This window comes from Muscardinus avellanarius, assembly GCF_963383645.1.
Source record: "Muscardinus avellanarius genome assembly, chromosome: 11".
Classification (NCBI taxonomy): Eukaryota; Metazoa; Chordata; class Mammalia; order Rodentia; family Gliridae; genus Muscardinus; species Muscardinus avellanarius.
Window position 1 is genome coordinate 77,788,778 of NC_137797.1, and position 23,180 is coordinate 77,811,957.

Genomic DNA, 23,180 nt, shown 5'->3' on the forward strand with positions numbered 1-23,180 from the left:
CTAGCCTATAATATATAAAAATCTAGTCACAATTTTTCTGTAATTAGCTAGCAATTTTAGGCACAAGGGATGGAAATGGACAAACCATTATAAAACAGTCCTCTGTTTTTGTCTCTGTAGGCTTTCGTATTTTATTTTAATTTTTATTTATCTATTTTTTTTTTTTTTTTGGTGGTGGTACTGGGGTGGAACCCAGAGGCTTTCTACTTCCGAGCTATACTCCCAGACCCATTTTATATTTTATTTGGAAACAGGGTCTCATTAATTTGCTGAGAGCCTCACTAAGTAGCTGAGGCTGGCTTCAAACTGAGCGATCCTCCTGTCTCAGCCTCCCAAGTGCAGGGATTACAAGTGTGCACCACCATGCCTGGCTTTCATTTTTTATTTTTAAAGTAATCTTGAAATTTACCATTTTAGTCATGAGTAATAGAAGTTTGGAGTGAATGAAAAATCAGTTTTTAAATCACTATTTATACCAAAACTATCTTTCCTATTAGTTTAGCTTGGTATAGAAGGGTAAAGTACACATGATGTAGAGTCACAAATTAAACTATTAATATCATTTAAAGGGACTCAGAATTGAAAGAGCAGATAGAACTATGTAAATCTTGCAAAACTTTGTGTGTGTGTGTGTGTGTGTGTGTGTGTGGTATTGTGGTTCCTGGGAGCCCTTCTACCTCCAGGCTACACTCCCAGACCTATTTTTTATATTTTTATCTGGAAACAGGGTCTCTTAAGCCAGCATGGCTGGCTTCGAACCTGTGCTATCCTGTCTCCACCTCCCAAGCACGGGGATTACAAGCGTCCGCCACTACGCCTGGCTAAACTATCTCATTTTTGTTATCTACAACTTTTTCTGACTGCCCTTCTGTTTCCTTTGTAGGTATTATTAGGAATGGAAGAGGATACAGATTATAAAATTGAGTTTAGTTCTTTGTGTTTTGTTAATGAGCATGTTGGCTTTCAGGGCACTATAAAAGGCTCACCAGGTGACTTTGTTGTTATTGAAATTGATGAACAGGGACAGTTAGTTAATAATGCCATTGATGAACCTATTTACAAGATTAATAAATTACCTGAGCTAATTAATTTTGCCAAAAAGCCAAAACTAGATCTTCAAAATTTTTCCTTTGAAGATAGAAGTAGCCAAGAACTTTATACTTTGGCTAGGTGCTCGGACAATGACCAAAATCATCAGTCTGACTCAGAAAAAGAAGACACTGTCAATGATAGGACTTCCGTATGTGAAGAAGAAAATTCTGATGTATTAAACTCCTTTATAGATGAAAAAACAAATGAAAACCTGAATCAGTTTGCCTGTGATATAAAAGAAAAGTGGAAGTCAGAAACTGAGTTTATGGAACCATCTCCTGAATTCTCATTAGGCAGAATCCCTGACAAAAGCCAAAGGGCTAGTTTACATAGTGCTATTAGACAGAAATTTCCTTTTTTAATAACTGTTGGAAAAAACAGTGAAATTGTTGTAAAGCCAAATCTTGAGTATAAAGAACTTTGTTGTTTGGTATCGGAAGAAGAAGCCCTTGACTTTTTTAAATATTTGGATGCAAAGAAAGAAAATTCTAAATTTACCTTTAAACCTGATATGAACAAAGAACACAGGAAAGCTGTCCACCATTTTGTCAACAAGAAGTTTGGAAACCTTGTGGAAACCAAATCTTTTCCTGAGCAGAACTACAATGTTGGTAATCCAAATGTATCAATAACAGTGAGATTTCGGGAAAAAGCACACAAGAACAGGAAAAGGTCTCTTCTTGATTGCCAGGAAAAAAAAGTGATTTATACAGGTAATTTAATAAATCATCATAAACGTATTGTGTAAGCTTAGTTAAGTTTAAAGTTGTGTGAAGGCTGAATACCTTAAATGAACTGAATAGACTTGGCCAGAATTATACTAGAAAGAATATAAGGATCTGGAAAATATAAGGATGGAAAATAAAGCTTTTCAAATTACTTTAAGTATAAACATTAACCTTCTAATGAAAGTAACAAAGATATTTATAGTTAACATCATCACTAAAATATAAGATTGAATCAGTTGTATGTGTTTAAGAAGTTTTATTAGCTGGGTGTGGTGGCACATGCTTGTAATCCCAGTACTTGGGAGGCTGAGACAAGAGGATCACAGGTTGGAGGACAGCCTCAGCAAGTAGTGAGGCTATTATCAACCTAGTGAGACTCTGTTTCAAAATAAAAAATATATTTTTTCTTTGCGGTGCTGGGATTGAACCCAGGGGCACTCTACCTTCAAGCTACACCCCCAGCCCTATTTTTTATTCCTTAGTCTGGCCATGGACTTGGGATCTCCCTGTCTCAGCCTCACAAGTACTGGGATTACAAGTGTGTGCCACTATGCCTGGCTCAAAATAAAAATTCAAAAAAAGGGCTAGAGGTGCAGCTCAGAGGTAGAATGCTCCGGGGTTCAATTCCCAGTACCACAAAATAAATAAGTAAATAAAATAAATAATTTTTATTAATGGCAAATCTTTATTTCATATTTTGAAAGTAATCTTAATTAAAATTAAATATTCAGAAATAGGAGGAATATGGTATGCTTGGGAAAGTGAAAAGAACACCCGACAATCAATTAAATTTCCCTACCCTTGGTAAGGAACCTGAAAATTTGGCTATTAGTCTTGTCTAAGATGTTCTCAGACTTTAAGCATGCATTATAGTCAGCAAAGAAAAAAGTCTTGGTAAAACAGATTTTTGAGTCACATTTCCAGTTTCTGGCTTAGAAGGAATGTAGCAAGACTTTGACAGATTCCCAGGTGAAGCTTAATCAGCTTGTTTGGGGACTACAGTTTTAGAATCACTGTTTTAGGGGATAGACATACTTCCTAGCATAGTTAGAACTGATGAAATCTCACTGTTTAAGTCCAGCTGACCAAGTTTAATTGGTCTGTATCCTAATTGAAGGATTGAAAGTAATTCAGATGGTTGTGTTTTATAAACTTATTTAGCAAGTCATTTAAAAGACCAGCACCCCAGGTTTGTGCCGATGCATGTAGCACAGAATAGGATTGTACTCTAGGGATTTTGTGGTATAACTGAATAAAGTTTGGACTTTGGAGTTAGGTGCATTTGATTTTACCTTATGACTATTTCACAAAAATATTTACTAGATTTTAAATATCTTTTAAAACTTAACTCCCACAAAGGCAATAATAGGAAAAATATAATAACATGGGCAAGTTTCTTAACATTCATAACTTTTGGTTGTATTTTTAAAATGGGGTGGCAGTATAAAATTACAGTAATATTCTAAGGATCAAATGAAACTCATAAAATTGTTTATTATGTAGTAGTTTACATAAATGTTAACATCTTTTTCTGTCCTGATAATTTTTGTCTAGTTGTGTGACTTGCCTTTTTTATGAAAATCTAATACTAGCATTTGGGATGTTGAGAGTGGAGGATTGCATTCACGGACAGCCTCAGCTACTTAGCACATAACTCTATTTTGAAGGAAAAACATTATTAAATATATATATATATATATATATATATAGAGAGAGAGAGAGAGAGAGAAAGTAATCTTAATATATATGTTAAGATATCTATCTATCTATCTCTCTCTCTCTCTCTCTCTCTATATATATATATATATATAGAGAGAGAGAGAGAGAGAGAGAGAGGGAGAGGGAGGGGGAGGGAGGGAAGGAGAAAGAGAGAGATTGGTGATAAGTGATTTAAGAAACTCTGGGTATTTTTTTTTTGTGTGTGTGTGTATGATACTAGGGATTGAACTCAGGGGCATTCTACCTCCAATCTGCCTCTCCCCCGGCCATATTTTATTTTTATTTTGAAATCTCACTAGGTTGAAGAGAGTCTCACTACTAGCTGAGGCTGTTCTTAAACCTGTGATCCTCCTGTCTCAGCCTCCCAAGTACTGGGATTTCAAGGGTGTGCCACAACACAACGCCTGGCCTTATTTATTTTTCTTAGCTGGGTGTGGTGGCTTATGCTTGTAATCTCAGTCTTTAGGAGGCTGAGACAGGAAGATCTCAGATTTGTGGCGAGCCTCGGCTACTTAGTGAGGCTCTCTGCAACTTAGTGAGACTCTGTTTCAAAAATAAAGAATAAAAAAATAGGGCTGGGAGTATAGCTTGGAGGTAGTTTACCCCTGGGTTCAATCCCTGGTACCACACACACACACACACACACACACACAGAGAGAGAGAGAAAAATAAAAATAATAATAATGATAAGAGAAAAGAAATTCTAACAGTATTCATTTAAATTTTAATAAAAAATTGTGGAAATATATTTTTTAATCTGGTACTACTAGTGATTGAGCCTTTGAAATTAAATATTAAACTTGAATATAATTGATTTGCTTTGTAATACTTTAATTTTTCAAATAACTAAGAAATTGTTATTACTCTTCAAAGCTTAAAGAATAGTGACCTTTATGGTTTTGTAAATCTTCCCATGTTGCTAACTAACTTAAATAAGATTCAGTGCAGAAGGATTAAAGTAATTAACTGTGTGTGGAGTGGTTGGGGTACTGGAGGTTGAACCCAGGGGAATTCTACATTGGAGCTATACCTCACCCATTTTGACTTTTTGTTTTGAGACAGGGTCTTGCTAGGTTGCCAAGAGTCTCCCTAACTTGCTAAGGCTGTTCTTGAGCCTGCAGTCCTCCAGTCTCAGCCTTCCAGGTACTAGGATTACAGGTATGCACCTCCATACCTGGCTAATTAAATGTTTTTAACTGGAACTACAAATCTTATTCTCTTAAACTTTCAAGTATATATAACTCTGTATTGACATAGGTTATTAATCATATAATGGGTTTGATTCTTTAAATATTTGTATGCAATTCTAAATCTTCACGCATAAAAATGCTTATTTACTCAATCAACAACAAACTGATATCTTAAACTAAGGTGGGGTTCCTTATATGACTGAGCTAATGTCATCCCCAAGACTGGCAGGGACAAATCTGACACATTGAACCCTAGTTATCAAATTCCTATAACGAATATTATTGTGCAGTATTTTAATATTAGATTGCTGGTCTGGAACTCGCAGTCACTGAACATGATAGTCAATAAAATAAGCATAATTCTTGTTTTGGGATCATTCAGCCATGGAACCTGAAAAGAATAAGATCAGGGACTGCTGCCAGTATTGGATCCTGAAGAATGAATAGAGGTATGACAAAGAATAAATGAAGGAACACATGTTTTAGAAAGGTAGACTCAAATGTGCAAAAATATAAAACTGAAAGGCTATACTCTATACAGGGATTAGAAGAAGTTTTTTGTGCCAGAATTATGACACAAATGGAAATGGTGCATGTGAAGATGAAAAGATGAACGTAAGCCAGATATAAATGCCAGGTTAAAATTAATGTTTCATTATCCTCATCTGTTAGCCAATAATGTAACTGATATGTGATAATGCTTTTTTAGTAATCTATAATTTTTTTTCAGCTTTTACCCTACGAAAGGAAAATCTGGAGATGTTTGAAGCCATTGGTTTTTTAGCTCTCAAACTTGGTGTGATTCCTTCAGATTTTAGCTATGCAGGCCTTAAAGACAAGAAAGCTATCACCTATCAAGCAATGGTTGTTAGAAAAGTGACTCCAGAGAGGTAAAAATGTATTGCTTTATAAAATAGAACTTTGTTTTCATATTATATCAAATAAGTATAAGATTAAAAGCTCAAAATAATATTGAGAACATATTAACCTCACTATCAAAATGAATTGATTATAGACCAAACAGAACATTTTATACTAATAATGTGATTGTCTTCTACATAGAACTATATCATAAGTTTATGTTGAAAATATCAGAAGTTTCAGGATATAAACTGAGAAGTAGCAATTTTTTCAATGATTTGATAATTTATTCCTCTAAAAAAAGTGTGTAAAAGTAAATAGCTCTCATCCACAAAGTATATTTGAATGACATTTAAAGTGGAAGCATTTTATTATTGTTTCTTTTCTTTCTTTTGTGGGCCTGGGGATGGAACAGGGGCATTTGACCTCCGAGGTACACCCCCTGCCCTATTTTTTATTCTTTGTTTTGAAACAGGGTCTCACTAAGTTGCAGAGGACCTCACTAAGTAACTGAGGCTGTCTGCGATCCTCCTGTCTCAGCCTCCCGAATGCTGGGATTACAAGTGTGCACAACCACACCCAGCTTTATTGTTTCTTTTTATCAAAGTCCTTTAGTGTAACTGCCAGCACTATAGTATATAAAAGAAGCTCACTGAAAAGTGCTTGAAGGGAAAAGGAAACAAAAGAAATTTAGAGCTTCCCAGAAATGTACAACTTTTACATTTAAAAAGGGTTCTGAAATATAAATACAAGCATGCTGGGCAATACCCCCTTCTCCCTTCCCACTCCCCCTTTTTAGTTCAAATCATGGTAAGAGTTCTGCTTTCTGCACTGTGGTGTACCACCACACTGGCAGAATCTCACTTCTTGCTGAGACTGTCTTTGAACCTCTGATCCTCCAGTCTCAACCCTCCCATGTACTGGGATTACAGGAGTGTAATGTTCAGCTATGGTTCCCTATTTGAAATATGTTCTTGTTAGACAGAATGTAAAATACTCAAATAAGCTTCCCCTTCAAATTAACCAAGCTTTTAAAAAAATTTTTGTAATTGTAAAAATATTTTTGTAATGGAAATACATATTCATTGAAAACGATTTAAAAATAGAGAAAGTTCTAAATATTAAAAGTCACTAATAATTACACTACTTATCAAGACTTTGTTCAAAAAAAAGGGGACTGGGATTACATTTTGGAGGTAGAACACCCCCTGGGTTTCAATCTCTAGTACTACACACATACACACACAAAAAAAAAACCACCCTAAATAAATAAATAAAATTTAAAAATAAATATATCTGTGTCATTGATGCAAATTTGAAATAGTTAATGACATAATTTTCATATCATAAAACTAATAATTTTATTTAAGGTGTAAAATATAAACTGTTTCATATATATGTCTGTGAGGTATGTGTTGTGGTATACACACTTTGAAAAACATGTTGAAACAAATAGATCAAAACTTTTATTGTTGTCAGGCAACAGTCTTGCTTAGTTGCTGAGGCTGGCCTTGAACCTGCAATCCTCCTGTCCCAGCCTTTCATGTACTAGGATTAAGGCATGCACTACAGTGCTCACCTAATATAGACATATTTAACAGTTCTCTATTTTGGGAAATAGGAATTCTTTCCAGTTTTTTTTTTTTACTATGAATAATGTTCTCATTATTATCCTTGTACTTAAATCTGTACTTCCTGTACACTTTTTTAATATAAATTTCAGAAAATTGAATCATTGGGCCAGAAGTCAATGTAATTTGATATACTATTGATATCTTAATCCTTAGTCATCACATATTTAATTGCCTACCTATTTGCAAGTAGACCTTCTAAGTTCTTTTAAGGTCTTACATAAGGGACAAAAATATAAATGATTTTGTTTTTATGGCCAAGAAGTTCAGTATAAGTAAGAAATTCAATATAAATAAGGACTTTAGATATTAGGCATTTAAGAAAAAAGCTAGTTTTTAACAAAAACAATAAACATTATTAGTTTCTGGCAGAAGAGATTTCCTTGGCTTGCCTCATGGGTATGGGATTTTAATTACCCTAAAAGTAATAGTAGGGTTTAGCAGATGCAAAAAAAATTAGATATATTTGGAGGGGCAATAAACTAAACAGTGTGCCTAATAAAACATATTTATAAGGACTACAGAAAATATGAATATAAAAGGAAATGAACATGGTCTTGTAAAGGATCTTAAAATATATGCCAAGATGGCCAAGCATTGTGGCGCACGCTTGTAATCCCCACGCTTGGGAGGCGGAGGATCGTGCAGGTTTGAAGCCAGCTGCGCTGGCTTAAGAGACCCTGTTTCTAAATAAAAATATAAAATAGGCCTGGGAGTGTAGCCCGGAGGTAGAAGGGTTTCTAGGAACCCCAGTACCATACACACACACATGCACACTATATATATATATTCCCAACATCTATAGATACAAGTTTTCAAAATTGGTATCTATAGATGTTAGGAGAATTGAAAGTTTTTTAAATACAATATTATTGATGCATTATAATTATACTGCAGCATTAGATTCAAAGTGATACATTTGTATATGTCCACATCACTTAGCATGTTTCCTGCCAGATCCCACTGTAGGCCTCATGCATATTCATGAGATTGGTAGTGATGCCTCCATATATGGACATAACATTATTTGATGTTTCCTTCCTCAAGCCTGCTTTTTCTACTCCCTTCTGCCTGTCTCGTCTCTCTCACTATTCTACTGTTTTCTCTCCTCTTTTTTTCTCAAGTTTCTTTTGTTTTCTTCTCCCTAGCTTCCACATATGAGAGAAAGCATAAGACCTTTGACTTTCTAAGACTGGCTTTTCTCATTAGCTTACTCTTCTCAAGTCCGTTCATTTTTCTAAATATGACATAATTTTGTTCTTCTTTATGGCTGAATAAAACTCCTTTCTGTGTACATACCACATTTTCGTTAGCCTTACACTGCTTACACTGTTGGTGGGATTTTAAATTGGTACAACTGCTGTGGAGATGACTATGGAGGTTTCTCAAAAGATTAGGAATGGAACTACCCAGATATGACCCAGATATACCACTCATTGGGATCTTTCCACAAGAAAGAGTACTTTAGTGATACTTACATATTCATGTGTATAGCAGCACAGTTTACAGTAGCCAATGTACAGAACTAACCTAGGTGTCCATCAACAGAAGAACTGAATGATTGAGAAAGGAAGTGTTCAAAGCAGAATTTTAGGAAAATTCTGTAGTGCTGGTGGTTTTCTTGATCATGTGGAGAAAAGAGAGACTGAAAAAGCAGAATCTGGGGGCAGGAAGAAAGATCAGAACTGTTAGGAGCTTCTAGCATTTGAACTGAGAAGTCAGAAGTGCTACATAGCAGAGTAATAGCATTAATAATATATGTTCAAGTTCCTAAACTTTAACACTGTTAGTGTAATCCCTTAACAGTGCATATTTACTGCATACTGATGAAATAATATTAATTTTAGAATAACCCAAAAATATTGTATTAATATCCTGATATAAGGGATTGCCTTCTAACTATCATTTAAAACCTTATATTCAAGTAATTTTAAAAAATGACCTTCAATTTTATTTTGTGGTGCTGGGGTTTGAACCTAGAGCCTCATGCCTGCTAAACAAGTACTCTACCCCTTAACTGTATTCCAAGCCCTATATTCAAGTAATTGTTAAATGTAAGATTTAACTGAGTTTATATGATTTATCACTTACAGGTTGAAAAATATTGAAAAAGAAATTGAAAAGAAAAGAATGGATGTGTTTAATATTCGATCTGTAGGTGATTCTCTTAGACTTGGTCAGCTCAAAGGAAATCATTTTGACATTGTCATCAGAAATTTAAAAAATCAAATAAATGATTTTACAGACCTGAGAGAGAGAATTCTGGAGGCAACAGACAATGTTAAGGTAAGAAGTTTTAAAATGAGTATTATAGGAAAATCTTCATAAACCCTCTTTCTACATTGAGGCAAGAAAGGAAAATTGTCTATTTTGTGTGTGTGTGTGTGTGTGTGTGTGTGTGTGTGTGTGTGTGTGGTGCTGGGGTGTTCCATTTTAAAAATGATAGTTAAATCCATTTGGCTTATTTTCTGTCTACTCCTCCTTCTCCTCCTTTTTATTCCTCCTCCTCCTCCTCCTTTTTATTCCTTCTCCTCCTCTTCCTCCTTTTCCTCCTCCTTCTCCTCTTCCTTTGCATTACTGGAGATTGAGCCCAGTGGCATTCTACCTCTGAGCTAAACCTCCAGTCCTATTTTTTAAATTCTTTATTTGAAGCAGGATCTCATTAAGTTGCAGAGGGCCTCAATAAATAGCTGAGGCTAGCTGCAAACCTGCAATACACCCATTTTAGCCTCCCATGAACTGGGATTACAAGCATGTGCCATCATGTATAGCTTGTTTTCTTGTTAATCTTTTTTTTTTTTTTGGTGGTACTGGGGTTCCTGGAAGCCTTTCTACCTCCGGGCTACACTCCAGACCTATTTTATATTTTTGAAACAGGGTCTCTTAAGCCAGTGCTGCTGGCTTCGAACCTGCGCTGATCCTCCTGTCTCCACCTTCCAAGTGTGGGGATTACAAGTGTGCGCCACCATGCCCGGCGTGTTAATCTATTTTTGTATTAAAATAAAACATAAGTATAATTTTTAAAAATACAATATATGGAGTTCCCCAAAGAGGGAGAAACAATATCTCTGCATAAGAAGAGATTTTTAGCCAGATGTGCTGGTACACACTTGTAATCCCAGTACTTGGGAGGCTGAGTCAGGAGGGTCATAGGTTTGACACCAGCCTCATCTACTCAGTGAGTCCCTCTTCAACTTAGTGAGACCCTGTTTCAAAATAAAGAGTAAAAAATAGGGCTGGAGGTATATCTTGATATTAGAATGCCCCTGAGTTCCATTCCAGTACCACACAAACACACAAAAAAAAGAAAAAAAATCACCACTTTCATCTATGTATACAAGTTCTCTGATTACTTTATGTTCCATGACTGACCTACCTGAAAATTCTACTTTTTTTTTCTTAAAAAAACTTATTAAATTTATATCTCAGCCAGGTGTGGTGGCTCACGCTTGTAATCCCAGCATTTGGGAGGCTGAGATAGGAGGATTGCGCAGGTTTGAAGCCAGCCTCAGCTACTTAGTGAGGCCCTTTGCAACTCAGTGAGACACTGTTTCAAAATAAAGAATAAAAAATAGGGCTGGGGGTGTTTCTCAGAGGTAGAATGCTCCTGGGTTCTATCCCCAGTACCGCAAAAATAATAATAATGAGAAGAAAAATAAAAATAAAATAATAATAATAAAATAAATGTATATCTCTTAAAAAAATGGAAGGTGTTTTTACATACCTTTATATCATTTATTACCAATATTTCATTGGTACTTATTAAGATACAACTGCATATTATAAAATTCCCACCAGAAATAATCTCAGAGTTAGCCAACTTTCTTTTAATTATTATGGTGAGGGGAGTTGAGTAGCCTTTAAAATAAGGAGTCTGAAGTTTTCTTTGGAGAGTTATAGCTCTGATTATTTTAAATCTTTGGTTATTAAGGAATTTGGGTAGGTAGTTAACATTATCCTGTTTATTATAAATTATTACCTGAGATTATTTAGACTTGAAATAATTAAAAATATTCAACAGTGAGATTTAATACAGGGAATACTCTATCAGCAGTTGAATTTTGTGCCTGACCTAAAGTAAAGATAGTTTCTTTTGTTCCTTGCTGATAAATTATCTTAGCATCTTTTATTGAAGTTGGTCTCTATAATAATTATTGGCAGAATAAATGTGTATTCCTATCATAAAATGAGTGTAGAGGACTTTTAACTTCTTAAGTCTGGGCCTAGTATTTTCTTTGTAGAATATATTTAACTACTGACAATTTTTTAAAAAGTTACCATAATGAATTATAATTTTCTATTTTTCTGAGTAATGTGGCAGTTTGAAAACCTGGCCTCCTGTTTACTTCCATCAAGAGGTGAATTCTGTGCTCCTCACCCTATAATCTAAAGTGTAGTGCTGGTTTAACCAGTTGAGTACTGCTAGAGGAATATCCTGACATTGTCTTGGACCAAGCTTTAAGAAACTGAAGCAAACTAAGTAAGAATTATAAAGGAGCCAAGACTTGTGTAGTTTGGAAAGAATGTGTTTCTTCTTCCCAATATTTCCTACAGCAAAAAGTCTCAAAATAATAAAATTTAAGGGGAAAAATCAAATCTAGGTAGTAGGTGTATCTGTCAATATTCTTGCAGTTATAACCTAAAGATTAACCATGTAACCTAGAGGAAAGAATTTATTTTCTTATGGTTTCAGGTTCAGTCCTTGTGAGGCCAGGGACTGTAGATGTCAGGGTGGTAGCAGAGGAAAAGGAGAGCATATGGACTATGCTCACATCATGGAGAAGAGAATCAAGAGAGAGCGCTGGGGAAAGAGGAAGCCTATGTGTTATCTCCACGGCTGCACCCTCAAGGACCACCTCTTCAGCCACACCCTACTGATGGGGATGGCAACCCTCATGACTCAATTATATTAACCTTGAATATTAAAAAATGAGCGCTTTAAGGGACATTTTATATCCAACTATAACACTAGCTGACTAACACATCTCAGTTTGCCCAGACCTTTCCTGGTTTTAACTCTGAAAGTTACATCCCCAGGAAACCCTCAGTAATGTGAATGGAAAACTAACATTTTTTAAGGTTTCTTCACTGGTATTATGTGCTAACATTTTATGTTTTTTTGTTTTTTTTTTAGTCATTTGGTCTCCATATACATATTACTAACTTTAAGACTTTTTATTCAATAAACATAAAGAAAAATATTTTATTAATTTTTGACATTTTATATTTATTTACTTTGAATTTATTATTTTGTATTCATAGAATAAAGGTTTTGTGAATTACTATGGACCACAGAGATTTGGGAAAGGAAGGAAAGTTCATACGGACCAAATTGGATTAGCTTTGCTGAAGAGTGAAATGGTATGGATTTTTAAAATATAATCGTATCCTCTTAGTCATTTATACTTCTTACATGAACCAGCCCCTTGGTTTCTCAACCTTAGCATTTAAACACATGTATATTACCATATATGTTATATAGTATATCATTGGACATTTACTAAGGAGTTATTATATTTTTGGTATCATATAATAAGAAAGCAAATATGTAATATCTCTGTGTTTAGTATTTATTTGAGATTTGAGAATTGACCAACACTCCTGAAGTCCTTAGTGACTGAATGAAAGATTTAAAAGAAACATACCCTACAGTTTCAGAAATCAGGTATCAGATCATATAAAAGATAGAATTAGCCCAATTCCAGACATAAAAAAGGATCGGTGGATTTAAAAACAAATAGGCTTAAGGAGGGAAGGGGGCAGTTTTTCCAGTTTGTAATGTTTTAAGCCTACACATAGTTTGTATAGAAAGATTGTTTTCATATATAACTTTGACTCTTTAATTTTTGAAAGCCTAAAGAGAAAATGGCAGCATCAAATATCATTTCTAAGAATTTGTGTCTTTAAAAAAACTAATTTGAGATGGTCATTTAACCTATGTTTGCTTGATTTATTTTTCAAGGTGAAGGCCATAAAATTATTTTTCACACCAGAAGATCTGGATGATCCTGTAAATACAGCAAAGAAATATTTTCTTCAAACTGGTATATAAGTTTCTTTATCCAATATGTAACTATACAGATGTTTAATATAAATGTTACATCAGCAGGAAGACATTTATTGCAATATATATGTGGTAAGAAATAGATTATAACATATTAAATAATTTTATTGCATGAGCTAAGTAGTTAATCTTTGCCAATAAACTAACTTGGGATAGGGAGAGAGAGAGAGAGAAAGAAATAGTTTCTTAGTATCTCAGCCAAAATCATCTGCAGAGGGAGGAGTTCCAAGTTTTGAAATGATACCTATGGCAATATAATTCATTACCACCAGAGGAGACTCAATCATAAACTAAGTAAAAGCTCATTTGTGATAGTCTTTTTTAACTATAATGTATTTGTTAAATGTACTTTTATTGATGTATTGTAATCCCACATCATAAGGAAGTTCATATTGATAGAAATATGCATACACACAGCACTTGATTTCTCCCTCAACCTCCTCCAGTTTCTACCCCCACTTCCCCATGCATGATCTTGAGATTAGCATGGATAATTAATCTATTGTTTTAGATCTAGTTGTTATTTAGTCCCAACTCAATTTCCTTTATCATAGATTCCCATAAATTCACTGGAAGATCCAGAGGGGCAGTAGTAGTCTCAGATGCAATTAGAGGGCAATGAATAAAATAAAAGTAAGAGGACATTGAGTATTTTTAATTCTGAAAAGGGGGTTGTAAGCCAGTGAGTTTGGACATCTATGTATTACTTCAATGCGATAGGTAAAATGCTTAATGTTTGCACCAAAGCGGCTGTGAGTGTGCTTGCTGATAACCTATACAACTTTACACTTAAATACTTTCCATCTGTATGATTTTGTGCAGGTAGTTTAACCCCTTGTTTTAGCTTCCTTAATTGCAAATTAAAGCTAATAATCATACCTAAAAGATTGGTAAGAGATTTAAATAAGACTCTTAAGATAGTGGCTAGCACACATTATATACTGGATGAGTGTTATTGTATTTACTTTATTTTTTTTTAATTTTTTATTGGTGCACTGTATTCATACATCATAGTGGGATACAAAATACTTTTGTAGACTTACATGCACACATTGCCCAGTCAGCCCCCACCCGATCTGCACCCCATTCCCTCCCCATCCCTCCTTCCCATGCTTGGCTTAGTGGTTGACATCTAGTATTATAGCAATTTATCCAATATTAACATTGATAATCTCACATAACAGTTTCATTTGTCTGGTACCAAGCTTTTGATGACTTAAAGATAACATTTCAATATTTCTTTTTGCTCTCTTTCTTACCAGAGAATATTTTTTTTCTTTTTTTCTTTTTTAGGTGAAACTATCATATATTTATTTATTAATTTTTCAGAAAAAAATCTATCCTAATATGGAATATGGACTCTAGATACCCAAAACAATCTCGAAAAAGAACAAAGCTAGAAGATATATATTTTCTAATTTCAAACCATATAAAGCTACAATAATTGAAACAGTGTAGTACTGTTCTAAAGGCAGATATATAAACCATTGGAGTTAAATGAAAGCCTAGAGATACATTCTTGCATATATTATCAAGTTATTTTTGACAAGGTTTCCATGAACATTTGGTGGAGGGAATAATAATCTTTTAACTAAATATTGTTGAAAATAATAATTACATGGAAAAGAATAAAATTGGACCCTTACCTAATCCCATATACAAATATTAACTCAAAATAGACAAAAGACCTAAATATAAATCTTAAGACTATAAACTTTTAGAAGAAAATCTGGGTCATAAAACCTCACAACATTGAAATTGGCAGTGATTTCTTGGATATGATTTCAATGGCACAGGCAACAAAAGGGTCTACAAACTCCCTAAAAAATAAAATATTGTATATCCAAAGACAATGTAAACAGAGTTAAAAGTTACTGATAGAATGGGATAAAATATTTCCAAATGCTATATCTGAAGGTATATTAATATTCCAACTAGAAATCCTAAAAATTAACAACAATCAAAGCAAACAATACAATTTAGAGATAGGTAAAAGACTAACATAAATAATGAATCTCCACAGATAACTAATCTTAGTTGTCTGTTGGATGGAAAATCTTGTTTCTCTGGTTCTGGTGTGTGTTACCTATTTCTTCTTTGTAGTTAATCTCTTTGAGTATTTTCTCTAGTGCTGGTTTTGAAGACATAAATTCCTTCAGTTTCTGTTTGTCATGGAAGCTTGTTATTTCTCCCTCTAATTTGATAGAAAGTTTTGCTGGATAGGAAATTTTTGGCTGGAAGTTGTTTTCTTTCAGAGTTTGGAATATGTTACTCCAAGCCCTTCTGGCTCTCATAACTTGGTTTGGGAAGTCTAGAGTGATTCTAATTGGTTTGCCTCTGAACGTCACTTGGCCCTTTGCTTTTGTTGCCTTTAAGATTCTCTGCTTGGTTTCCACATTGGTCATTTTGACAATTATGTGGCGTGGGGAATCCTCTTCTCCGATCCTGTCTAAAGGGAGTTCTATAAGTTTCCTGGACCTGTGTATCAACCTCTTGCTCTATGTTTGGAAAATTTTCTGCTATTACTTCCTTGAAGAGATTGTTGATACCTTTGGTTTCACCTTCTTTTCTCTCCTCTATTTCAGTTATTCTTAGGTTAGCTCTCTTAAAATGGGCTCATAATTCTTCAATGTCAGATTCCTGCTGTCGGATTTATTTTTCTAAATTAGAAACTATACGTTCATTTTTTGAATGATCATCTTCTAGGAGCGAGATTCTATTCTCCATGTGATCTAATCTGTTGATTATACTTTGAATTGAGGCCTTTACTTCATTAATTGCATCCTTTATCTCTTTTAGACTCTCTCTGAATTCTTTTCATAACACCTCTATTATTTCTAGTTATTTTCCTGATTTGATCTTCTAGAAATCTCTGAATTTCTGTTTTATCGGGTTCTGATGTTGTGGGATTGTGGGCATTCATTGCTCCATTGTTATTCCTCTTTCCCATGATTTCGGGAGTTTGTGCCTTCTCTGGGTTCTTCCCTTGGGTCACTATGACTTCACTTAAGGTGCTCTGGATCTCGAGTCTGTGGTATCTCAGTCCTCACTACTCCTTTACTGGGTTGTATCGCAAAGTCTTTGACCCAGAGAGTCAATAGAGGCTGCTATTAGACTATGGGGGGTGCCAGGTTGCACGTTCTCCTATGGTGTGATATCTCTGCCACCGCCACTCCCCCACTGGGTTAAGTCCCTGGGAGTGCAGTACTGGGATTTCTCCTCTGGGGCCCGCAATTTGACTCACTGTTGTTGAATACGCAGATAGAGCCGTTGTGGACTCGGTGAATTCGCTGCTGCTGCCGTTGGTGGCAATATGGCGCTGCTTCCACGCCCTTGGCCGTGAGGCTGACGTATTTCTTTTCTGTTTTTGAGCTCTGCTCTGAGTCCCTGCAGGGTGTGCTGAGCCCATCCACTGGGAGCTTTGGATGCTCCCTGCACTGAAAATCTCCCGAATCCAGCCGGGCTGTTTCGCAGTGGCTCACCTCGGCTCGCTGTCCGCTGCTCCTCTCTGGAGCCTGGTGGGCAGTTGAGCTCGCCGCTGCCACCGTCAGTATGGCGCTGCTGCTGCGTTCTCAGCCGTGAGGCAGGTGTATCTCCTCTGTGGCTCTGAGCTCTGTTATGAGACCCCCCTCCTCTCTGGGGCTGGTTATTTTTTTGTTTCTCTGGTGATGGTGTTTTCTGGCTATGAAAGGCGCTGATTTTGTGGTAATAGAGATTGGTTGTTAGCGGGGCTCTTAAGCCCCGTTTTTCTCGGTCGCCATATTCCCGGAAGTCCTGTATTTATTTATTTATTTTTTAATTTTTTGGTGGTACTGGGGATGGGACCCAAGGGCGTTCTACCTCTGAGAGACACCCCCAGACCTATTTTTTATTCTTATTTTGAAACAGGATCTCACTGAGTTGCAAAGGGCCTCATTAAGTAGCTGAGGCTGCGAACCGTGATCCTCCTGTCTCAGCCTCCCTAATGCTGGCATTACAAGTGTGCATGCCCTGCTGTTATTGTATTTAAATAATGAAATCTACAATACCAGTTCAGGTTCATTCAGATACTTGATGTACATACATGTGCATAATGAATTTTACTTACATTGAAATGTAAGACATTAGTTTTCAAATATCTATTCATTATTTTTCGTTATGTGCATATTACACAAAGGTAATTACTCATAGGCAAGTAATATTTGTGCCACACTATGATGTGTTAACCGTGTGGGCATTTCCAACTGTTATGAGTAACCTAGTAATACTAAAGAAAATTTAAAGTGGCTTATTTATACCTTTGATAGACTCTGTGAACATAATTTCCTCATGTCAATGATTCTTAAAGTTCATTGTGCCTAAGAAACTAATTACAAGGCCTTATTTGAATAAGTATTTCTACAGTAGAGTCCAGTAGTCGATATTTTAAGAAGCATCTCAGTAATAAGACCTAATACTACGCTTGAAGGATCCAGCTCTTTCTTACTCTAAAAATCCTGTGTATATGTTCATAACAGTTCTTAAAAAATCTCTGGCCTCTATCAGTTTGGCAGTTTATTTAATTTGGGGGGATTTTTTTTTTTTTTTTTTTTTTTTGGTGGTACTGGGGATGGAACCCAGGGGCCCTCTGCCTCCAGGCTATACTCCCACACCTATTTTATGTTTTATTTGGAAACAAGGTCTTACTAAATTGCTGAGAGTCTCACTAAGTAGTACTGGGATTACAAGCATGCACCACCATGCCCTGCTTGGGGAATTTTTGTTGTTGTTATAGTCATCTGAATACAATGAAAGTTAGTTAAGCTCTATTCTGAAGGAAGGAACTTTGGCAAGCCATTACTAATGTTGGGAGTTTTTGGTGTGTGTGTGTGTGTGTGTGTGTGTGTGTGTGTGTGTGTGTGTGTAGCAAGGAAAGTAAAAGGAGGACCATACTACAATTGACTTTCATTTAAAGAAAAAAGCTCATTAAGCAGAGCTAGGTTTAACAGATAGTACTGAACCTCATCTTCATATACATTTTGATTGCCTCGCATTTGGACAGTATACGAAAAGTCTCCCTATGTGACTTTTAAGTAAAAGTGGCTATATGGTTTGCTCTTCATTTCAGAGGATGCAAAAGGTACGCTTTCACTGATGCCAGAGTTCAAAGTTCGAGAGAGAGCATTGCTGGAGTCCTTACATCGCTTTGGCATGACAGAGGAGGGCTGTGTCCAGGCATGGTTCTCCTTTCCCCATTCCATGCGCATATTCTATGTTCATGCATATAGCAGCAAAATTTGGAATGAGGCAGTGTCTTACAGACTTGCAACCTATGGATCAAGAGTAGTGGAGGGTGATTTGGTCTGTTTGGATGAAGATGTTGATGAACATTTCCCTGGTAGCAAAGTGAGTATCGTGCCATCAAGAAAATGTGGTTACCACACAGGGACATTCATTTGCAGAAGCGCTGGTTTTGGAAGTACTTCAAAACTAAACATACTTTATATTCATTCATCTGCTTTTATTCTGCTGTCAATAGAAGAATAATACATGTTAGTAAATCCAAGAATAAAAGAGTAAGTAAATGGTACAGAGTTTATTGGGCTTTACAACTGCAAGTTCAAATTGATTCAGGCAAAGCTTTATCCAAGGGTTTAAGAATGGCTCAGTCTGTGTTCCAAAGACCTCTTCCTGGGACCATGCCACCAAACCCACATCAGAGAATGGGAGGAGGGCCCCTGGAAAAAGAGGGTGCTACTGCCAGAAAAGAGGGAATAAGGATTATGCAAACCAGACACCAGATGTGTGTTTTGCTGTTTCATTAAATGGATGGTTTATGGATATTGAGATAAAGTGATCAATAGGAGATAGCACATTTCTTTATTTGTGTTTTTGTTTATTTATTGTGGCACTGGAGATTGAACCATACCCCCAGCCCTTTTTATTTTGAAATGGGGTCTTACACACACACACTGGCCTTTAACCTTCCATCCTCCTGTCTTGGCTTCCCAAGTACTGGGATTATAGGTATGTGCTACATCTGGCTGAGAGAGCACATGTTATTAAGACTGGTTGTTTGACTGAAACACAGACTCTCAAACTGGAAAAAGAAATATAGCAGTATCATAGGTTTTGCTTTACTTCATAGGGGGCAAAGATATTTAATTTTTATGTAGATTACTTCTCCAGAGACACATGAAAGATCTTGTTTGATTATATGTATAATCAGCCTAGAAACCAAATTATATGAAACAGATTTAAAGAAATTTGAAGTAATTTGAACATTGGAAACCACTCATATTTTCTTTATGTTCTTTAAAAATAGGTTCATCTGGTAACTAAAGAAGAGGAATCAGCTAATATATATGCAATACACCAGGTAAGTATGCTTAAAAATTACTATCACAAGCTGGATGTGGTGCATGCTTGTAATCCCAGCACTTGGGAGGCTGAGATAGGAGGATCACAAGTTCTCAGCCATCCTCAGCAACTTGTGAAGCCCTCTGAAACTTAGTGAGACTCTGTTTCAAAATAATGAATAAGATAGGGCTGGGGGGTATAGCTCAGAGGTAGAATGCCCTTATGTTCAATTCTCAGTACCATACACACACACACAAAATTACTATTACATAGAGCTAAGTATAAAAATTGTTCCTGAAAGATAAAATGTTGACCAGTTCTCCCCTTTTTATTAACTTTTAAATTAAGTTAGCCTTGTGTGGTGGCACTAATTCTAGTACTTGGGAAGCTGAGACAGGAGGATCACAGGTTTGAGGACAGGTTCAGCAAGTAGTGAGACTCTCATCAGTTTAGTGAGACCATGTTTCAAAATAGCTCGGAGGTAGAATGCTCTTGGGTTCAACCCCCAGTGCCACCTAAATAAATAAATACATAAATAAAGTTGTAGTTTATATACAAATTCACTTAGTTTACAGTTGTACAAGTTTCGGTAAGCATATATAGTCATGATTATCCCAAAAATCAATGTAAAAGGTTTTCTCTCTACTTCAAATTTCCCCATGTGCTTTTAGAGTTAACCCCCACTCCCATATCCAACTTCTGACAAGCACTAATTTATTTTCTGTCACTATGGTTTTGCCTTTGAAAGAATGTGATAAAAATGGAATCAACACCATACATGCCATTTTGTGTGTGGCTTCTTTCATTCAGCACAATGAATCTGAGATTCATTTATGTTGTTCATTATGAGTTTTTTTTTACCTTATTCCTTTTTCTAACTACCTTTTAGTACTGTTCAAGCAAATTGTACTAAAATCATCAGCAAAGGAGGAAAGCTCCACAAAATGAAGTATTTACACACAAGCAGTTGAGAAAATAAGCATCTTTGCTGTGACTTGTTTGCCTACTTGCTTTTAAATAAGAGAAATTTAAATTGTTACCTAAAATACCAATTATATGACTGAACAGTAGATGCCACTCCTTATGTTGAAGAGAATAGGCTTTTAGAATTGTATGATTTCACAGATTTAGTCTGTTATTGGTTAATTAAATATACTTAAATTTCTTGAACTATGGTTTAGCTAGAGATAACTTATCCTTCTCCTTCTCCTTCTTCTTCTTCTTTTCCAGTACTGAGGATAGAACCCAGGGACATTCTACCTTCAAGCTATACTACCAGCCCTATTTTGTGTGTGTGTGGGGGGGTGGGGGGGTACTGGGGCTCCTGGAAACCCTTCTATCTCTGGGATACACTTCCAGACCTATTTTATATTTTTATTTGGAAACAGGGTCTCTTAAGCCAGCGAGGCTGGCTTCTAACCAGTGTGATCCTCCTGTCTCTGCCTCCCAAGCACGGGGGTGCCACCACATCCGGCCCCCCAGCCCTAGTTTTTAGTCTTTATTTTGAAACAGGATCTCACTGAGTTGCAAATGGCCTCACTAAATAGTAGCTGAGGCTGTCCGTAAACCACAATCCTCCCAACTCAGCGTCCCAAATGCTGGGATTACAAGCATGTGCCACCATGCCTGGCTTCTGACTTAATTGTTGTTGAGTTCTTTATTTTAGTTAGCTCTTTTCTTTACCTGGCAGCTCTAAAATTATCACAGTACAGTATTAAAAGCATGTTTATTTTGACTATAATATTTAGTTCCTGAGACTGTTTTTGTATACCTAGATGCCAGTTATAAAAGTAAAAGATGATTATGCATCTTTTTGAAGGCTGTTTCATATATTTTTTTTCCATCCCATTCACAGGTGGTTCTTCCAGTGCTTGGATACAATATTCAGTACCCAAAGAACAAAGTAGGGCATTGGTACCATGAAATACTTAGCAGAGATGGACTACAATCATGTAGGTTTAAAGTACCTGCTCTGAAACTGAATGTACCAGGATGCTATAGACAGATTTTGAAACATGCACATAACCTCTCATACCAACTGATGGGAGATCATGACACTGATGTCAAAATGGGAGAATCCCAAGTTGATGAAGCAACCTTATCTCTTTTGATCTCCTTTGATCTTGATGCTTCATGTTATGCTACAGTGTGTTTGAGGGAAATAATGAAGCATGATGTTTAAAACTGATACCCTTGATATAATCATATATGTATGTCACCCTTTGAAGGAAAGGGAGCTAAATTTTTTGAGTATCTACCATGTGCTAGGAGCTTCATAATTGTTGTTTCCTATAATTTTCAAAGCATCTTGAGAAGCAGGAATTTGGTGCTTTAAGGTTCCAGGGGACATTTAGCAATAAAGTGTCACAGTCTGAACTTAAGATCTATGTGAAAGCCTGTGTTCTTTCTATTATATCATGTTTCAGTGAACTTCATGTCATAAAGTTACAATCTTTTAAAACTCTTGGGTACATATGCAACTTCAAGATAAAATTTAAGAAAAAAACCTTATAAGGCAATGTTCATATCCTCTAGCTCCTTGTTTAGAACATAGGTGAAGCTAGGCTGCACTGGAATCACCTGGTTGAAGAGAAAGATAGATGAGATATTTTGCTAACTAATAATTTCATTCTTCCCTGTTTCTGAAATTATTGTTCACAGTAATATACAAGGAATATATTCTTCTTTATGGTAGTTACCTTATGCTAGTTATTACCCCTTTATGAGATGAATAAACTTTGATGAATATTGAAAAAGAAATTTTCTATCTTGACATATATTGATCCCATAACTTTTTAAATTTTTTATTCTGTTATCTAAAATAGATTTTAGAGTCAAACAGATCTGTGCTTAGCCTCCAGCTCTGATACTTATTAGTGACTTTGGATATGTCATTGAATCCAAGAATCAAGACAATATCAATTTCATAAATGACAAATAAGAGGACTATTTCTACCTTTAATGTTACTAAAGGAAGAAAATATTTTGCCCATTTGAAAATTGCAATGTTTGCTTATTTAACTGTCCCACATCATAGATTATCTTCAATCACTTTATATCAGTTAAATTTGTATATGTGTATGTGAGGGGAGGATAAATGATAGGTATTTATTGAGAAGATGTAAGCATCCTTTTATTGCTGGTATCTTATCATCATGAGACTTACAAAGCAGTAGGGAACATTATATATAAGTAATGATGTATTTTATCTATGTATATGAATTTAACCACTTAGGAAGTAAGCATAAGGAAATAAAATTCAAAAGAAGGAAAAGGCTATATGCAATGAAAATTTGCTTATTATAGTTTTTATATATAATGAAAAATCAGAAATACTTTGAAAACCCAGCATTAAATAACTAATATATAAATGAGATATACCAAGTTGATGGAAATTATTTTTTTATTTTTATTTATTTTTATTTTGTGGTACTGGGGATGGAGCCCAGGGTCTTTTCTACCTCTGGGCTACACTCCCAGACCTATTTTATACTTTATTGGAAACAGGGTGTCACTAAGTTGCTGAGAGCCTAAGTAGCTGAGGCTGGCTTCGAACCTGCGCTATCCTCCTGTCTCA

At 35.6% G+C, this 23,180-nt stretch overlaps 1 protein-coding gene across 1 annotated transcript; it reads left to right on the forward strand.

Annotated features, from left to right (window-relative positions):
* Positions 1–895: 895 nt before the first annotated feature.
* On the forward strand, positions 896–21,785 carry PUS7L (pseudouridine synthase 7 like; the record flags this gene model as incomplete). Its single annotated transcript, XM_080706600.1, has 8 exons — positions 896–1,805; positions 5,460–5,619; positions 9,315–9,507; positions 12,484–12,582; positions 13,184–13,265; positions 18,372–18,649; positions 19,569–19,622; positions 21,459–21,785. 8 exons carry the CDS (start codon positions 896–898, stop codon positions 21,783–21,785), a joined length of 2,103 nt encoding a protein of 700 aa, XP_080562726.1.
* Between the last annotated feature and the right edge of the window lie 1,395 nt (positions 21,786–23,180).